The sequence below is a fragment of the Nanorana parkeri genome, unplaced genomic scaffold (genome assembly GCF_000935625.1).
Source record: "Nanorana parkeri isolate BGI_ZX_2015 unplaced genomic scaffold, ASM93562v1 scaffold211, whole genome shotgun sequence".
NCBI classification, from domain to species: domain Eukaryota; kingdom Metazoa; phylum Chordata; class Amphibia; order Anura; family Dicroglossidae; genus Nanorana; species Nanorana parkeri.
Window position 1 is genome coordinate 1,155,272 of NW_017306479.1, and position 5,843 is coordinate 1,161,114.

At 45.3% G+C, this 5,843-nt stretch overlaps 1 protein-coding gene across 1 annotated transcript; it reads right to left on the reverse strand.

Moving 5' to 3' along the window:
• Positions 1 to 602: 602 nt before the first annotated feature.
• Positions 603 to 5,474, reverse strand: MAF (MAF bZIP transcription factor). The gene is made up of 2 exons (XM_018555740.1): positions 4,317 to 5,474; positions 603 to 890 (listed from the first exon to the last, which is right to left on the reverse strand). Exons 1-2 carry the CDS (start codon positions 5,351 to 5,353, stop codon positions 884 to 886), a joined length of 1,044 nt encoding a protein of 347 aa, XP_018411242.1. The 5' UTR covers positions 5,354 to 5,474; the 3' UTR covers positions 603 to 883.
• Positions 5,475 to 5,843: the final 369 nt, after the last annotated feature.

The following is a 5,843-nucleotide window of genomic DNA, read 5'->3' on the forward strand; positions in this document are numbered from 1 at the left end:
AAGTGTACTATAAACCCATAGCATTCCACATTTGACAGCAACTAAATGCCAAAAAAAGGGGGCAATTCTTTCTTTTTAAATAAAATTTAAGACCGTCATTAGCTCACAGCATTTAGTCCCAACTCAAGTTAATCAAAATTGCTTATATTTCTAAATTTTGCCACATTTAAATATGAAAAATCCATTTTGCCATCTTTTGGAGGAAAAGCAATCAGTGCATTTTAAAAATAATAACAAAAACATTTTGCATATACGCAAAATTAAAACAAAAAAAGCATTGTTTTTTTTTCTGTAGCAGATGCAAACGTTAAGGGAAGATCTAGATTGCACTTTTTTTTTTGTCTTTAACGCAAAGAAGTGATGAGTAACAAAAAAAAAAATAATAATAATAATGGATGTCATGCCATATTTTGTCCAAGAAGTCCATTTTCCAAGCAAAACAAAAAAAAAAACAAAAAAATAATAATTATACCATACATGTCCAGCATGCAGGGCCTTCTTAATAATATATTGTCTATTTTTTTCCATAAAGTCTTATGACATTTACAGTTCTTTGTTGCCAAGACATAACAGCAAGCACAATGCATGAGATGAGCATGGAGTTTAATGGCAGGCCAGTTTCAGTCATTCTGGGCCATACAGTCACATGAAAAACTGAAGTTTAGATGAAGGCTTCATTTTGGCAGGTTGCTTTACACGTCATCTCCTCTTATTTTTTTAAAATTTGTTTTAGGTCAGCAACTCACAAAATGATGAATTCAGCGAGACAGTCTAAAAATTCACATTTTTTTTTTTTTATTGCAAGCTCATATGAAGGACTCAGGATGGCAACAATTCTGCTTTTTCTCTTTCTTTCTGTCTTTGACACAGCAAGCTCATAAACTCATGACCTTAAAAACAAAATAGGAAACGTAAAGGGGATGATATTAAAGAGTAATTTTAAGCCCAGAAAAACATGGAAAGAAAGCAGCAAAGAAACCCCTCATAGAAACCCTCCCATTGTCCCAGAATTATAGGAAATAAAAGTACTACAGACATGCTAACTGTAAACACTTCAAAGTTTCTACAAGTTTACACACTGTTATCTCTATGCCAATTCAAACAAACCAAAGAAGTGGCACAAATCCTCAATACAGATTCTTTTTTTGCACAACTGATACAATATTGCCATGATATATGGGACATAAAGCATGCCAAGGTAATAGCATTGCTTAAATTTGTCCACTGCCAAGCGTCTAGCCTGTGATGCAGGTTTAATATGAGCAATTAAAGATTTCATTACAGCTCACTGAAGCAGTTAAGATTGATATCTATCTTATATGGGCTGGTTGCTCGGGTAAAAGTCCTCCAAACTAAGGCTACTCGTTAACAAAAGTCAGCAGTCGCCAGGCTTGTGGCTGCTTCCTCTGTGATAGAGTCTCATACAAACATTTTTTTTTTCGACTGACACTAATGACTTCCTGAATGGAGAAAATTGCACATTCGCAGAATACACACATGACAGTGACAGTAAATACCGAGAAGGTGCTTCCAGGTACAGGAACTGCATAGGTGTATTGTGTGCGATTATCGGATTGTCTTAAGATGGAAAAAAGCTTGTTCGCTTAACGGAAAACAGTTGAAAAATTATAATTTTTTTGGCCAATATTGGTCTGTTTCTTATAAAATGCAATTTTTCTGTAGACAAATGACAGAGTGACTCAAGGTCACAAGTTTTTTCAGACTGCTGTCTTATGTTTGTGAGTAGCCAACTTCTTAACTCCTCTCGCCTCGTGTGTAAATGTGTAGAACTGGCTAGTGTAGGTTATTTACTTATAAAAAGTAGGGAGAATAATAATAATGAATAGACTATTAAGTGTACCTGCTACATTATAATAGGCAAAGATCAATGTGTTAACTGTCCCTGCCACCTTCCTGAAAACTAGAGCACAGGAACCAACAGTTTAAAATAAATTACAGGGACACACTGGCATTAGGCTAGTGCCAGCGTGGATAGCACTGTCTCAAAGAGAACACCTAGACACCCATCTATTACACTAAATAAAGTTAAACTATCCAGGCATGAGTGCGTTCTAAACACTGCCTGACATTAAATAATAACTTCTCATTGATAAATATCTCTATGCAGCTTCCCAGTCATGAAAGCTAGGGACCGCAGTCTGCAAGGACAGATCATAACCTTAAACTGCCCCTGGAAATAAAAGACTTAGGACTGTCCCTGGAAAGTCAGCTGGCAACTGTCTAGAACTGGCTGCTATGTTAAAATAAGTCCTTCCAACTTTTCAAAGTGCACCAAAACTTAGCTGTGATTCTAAAATATGGGCATGCAAGATAAAGAAATACAAGAAGGAGCAAGGTGAAGCAATGCAGAACAGAAATAAGAGAAAATGGTAGAAAACGGACTGTTGTCATTATAATGTGGGGTGTGGGTACCTTTAGACGTTAAAGAGGGCACAGGTTATGGGGGCAGGATGAGTTTCTAGCCAAGGTGAAGAGAGAATAAGATGCAGTCGACCCTAAGTATTTTGGACATGAAGAGTTAATACAGCATGTGGACCAGGAAGGGTTTAATAAGGTCGCACACCCCTATGGGTAGAGTGGGAGAGGGCAGGAGAAGTTTCTAGTCAGAGTGAAAAGGAAATAACATGCAAAATATATGGACAATATCTGCATATGATATGAAATATCTGTCCAGAGAACAGTCTCTGAACATAGACAGTTAATACAACAGGGGCACCATGTGGACAAGGAAGAGATTAGTACGTGTCCCACACCCAACTAGCTATAGTAGAAGAGGGCAGGCTAAGTTTCTAGCCAGGGTGAAGAGGAAATGAGATGTGAAAAAGAAGAGTCCCTGAACATACAGAGTTAATACAATAGGGGCATAACGTGGACAAGGAAGGGTTTAATAGGGGTTTCTCACCTCTATGGTTAGTGTGGAAGAGAGTTTAAACCAGAGTGACAGGAGAACTAACATGTAGTCACCTCAATAGGCTAGGGGTTAATACAGAATGGGCACTATGTGGGCAAGGGAGGTTTTAATCTCACACCCAAGAGGGAAGACTGAGTTTCTAGCCAAAGTGAAGGAGTAATAAAATGTGCTCAGCCCAGGAGACTAAGAGTTAATACAGCATGGGTATCATGTGGGCATGGAATGGTTTAGCAAGGTCCCACACCTCAAAGGGTATGTAGAAAAGGGCAGAATGAGTCTCTATGAAGAGTGAAGGAGAAATAAGAAATGGTCAACCCAAGAATCTAAGAGTTAACACAGCATGGGGACCATGTGGGCATGGGATGGCTTAGTACGGTCCCACACCTCAAAGGCTATAGTAGAAGAGGACAGGGTGAGTTTCTAGGAAGAGTGAAGGAGAAATAGGAAATGATAAACCCAAGAGACTAAGAGTTAACACACCATGGGTACCATGTGGACATGATATGGTTTGGTAAAGGTCCCTCACCCCAATGGGTACTATGTGGGCATGATATGGTTTAGTAAAGGTCCCTCACCCCAATAGGTATAGTAGAAAATGGCAGGATGGGTTTCTAGGAAGAGTGAATGAGAAATAAGAAATGATGAACCCAAGAGGCTAAGACTTAACACAGCATGGGTACCTTAAGGGCATAATATGGTTTAATAAAGGTTATTTACCCCAATGGGTACCATGTGTCCTTGGAATGGTTTAGTAAAGATCCCTCACCCCAATGGGTATAGTAAAAAAGGGCAGGGTGAGTTTCTAGGAAGAGTGAAGGAGAAATAAGAAATGATGAACCCAAGGGACTAAGACTTAACACAGCATGGGTACCAGGTGGGCATGGAATCGTTTAATAAAGGTCCCTCACCCCAATGAGTACTATGTGGGCATGGAATAGTTTAGTAAAGGTCCCACACCCCAATGGCATAGTAGAAAAGGTCAGGATGGGTTTCTAGGAAGAGTGGAGGAAAAATAAGCAATGATGGCCCCAAGAGACTAAGACTTAGCACATCAAGGGTACCATGTGGGCATGGAATGGTTTAGTAAAGGTCCCTCACTGCAATGGGTACCATGTGGGCATGGAATGGTTTAGTAAAGGTCCCTCACTGCAATGGGTACCATGTGGGCATGGAATGGTTTAGTAAAGGTCCCTCACCCCAATGGGTATAGCAGAAGAGGGCAGGATGAGCTTCTAGGAAGGTTGAAAGAGAAATGATGAACCCAAGAGACTAAGACTTAACACATCATGGGTACCATGTGGGCATGATATGGTTTAGTAAAGGTCCCAGAAAAGTGTTGGCATGGCATTGGGAGAGAAGGGAAAGGCTCGGGGGTGAAACTCACATGAAATATTCCGGTGAGGAGGGGTTTTCACTGTTGCTGGAGCCGTTTTCTCGGAAGCCGCTTCCCAAGAGCTTCTCGTACTTTTCCTTGTAGGCGTCCCTCTCCCGGAGCAGCCTGGAGATCTCCTGCTTGAGGTGCTCCACTTGCTGCAGCAGCTGGTTCTTCTCGGACTCCAGGACGTGCCTCTGCTGCACCCTCTTGAAGCGGCAGGACTGGGCATAGCCCCGGTTCTTCAGGGTCCTCCTCTTCTGCTTCAGCCGGATCACCTCCTCCTTGCTCACCCCCCGGAGCTGCCGGTTGAGCTCCCGCACGGACATGGTGACCAGCTGCTCGTCGGAGAAGCGATCGTCGAAGTGCAGGTGGTGATGGTGGTGGTGATGGTGGTGGGGCGGCTGGTGCAGCCCGGAGGAAGACGGGGACACTCCGCTGCCGCCGCCTCCCCCGGGAGATAGCTGCACCCCACCTCCCCCTGCGCCGTGACCCCCGGGGAGGTGGTGGTGATGGTGGTGGTGATGGGGTGCCCCGTTCTGGGCGGCTGCGATCACTGCGGAGACCACCGCGGCGGCTGAGCCCAGCTCTTCCCCGGGCATGGCCCCCGAAGAGCCGTACTGCTGCCCCCGGGCGAAGCCATCGTAGCCCTGGAGCTGCTGCTGCTGTTGTTGCTGCTGCTGGGTGTTGCTGCTGATCAGCGCTTCCACGGCGTCCTCCGGGCTGAACCCCAAAGCCTCCGGGTTGATCTGCTGGGGGTAGCCGGTCATCCAGTAGTAGTCTTCCAGGTGGCTCTTCTGGTCGCTGCCGGAGCTCGGGCTGGGCGCCGAGAAGCTCGGGGAAGGGGGCACCGAGCTGCAGGGCGTGCTCATCGGGGTGGAAGACAGCGATCCCCCGGCGATCAGGCGGCCGCACTGGCTGATGATGCGGTCGGTCTCCACCGGCTCCTTTTTCACTTCGAACTTCATCAGATCGAAGTCATTAACATATTCCATGGCCAGGGGACTGGTGGGCAGGTCGGAGCTGCTCATTGCCAGTTCTGATGCCATCCTTCTGCTGTTCCCAGTCCTCCACGGGGGTGGCAGAGGGGACACCAGGCTGCTGCTGATGCTGCTGCTGCTGTGACCAGGGACGGGGTGAGCCAGCTTGTGGGTGATCGTCTCCCCCAAAATTCAGAGAAGATAGAAATGAGAGCGATCAGAGCACCCAAGCGCCGATCCTGGCGCTCTCAGACATCCCAGCGTCTCTCTCTGCTTTTATTTGGGTCTCTTTCGGGTTCGGCACCAACTACTTTCTGTCTTTTAACACTTCATCACCAAGAGAAGTCCCAGAAAAGAGCGGCGGCGGCAGCGGCCAGGACGAGGGGCAGCACCGCCAAACTCTCAGGATTTTTTCTACGATCATTCCGCGGAGCACTTTAAAAGCATTGCTGAGTTTTATAGCCGCTCTGACGTCACGCTCCGAATGGCAAATGGACTGGGGACGGCGGGCCAATGGGAGGACGGATCCCCTGGCCTCATTAGCATAATAGTATATATA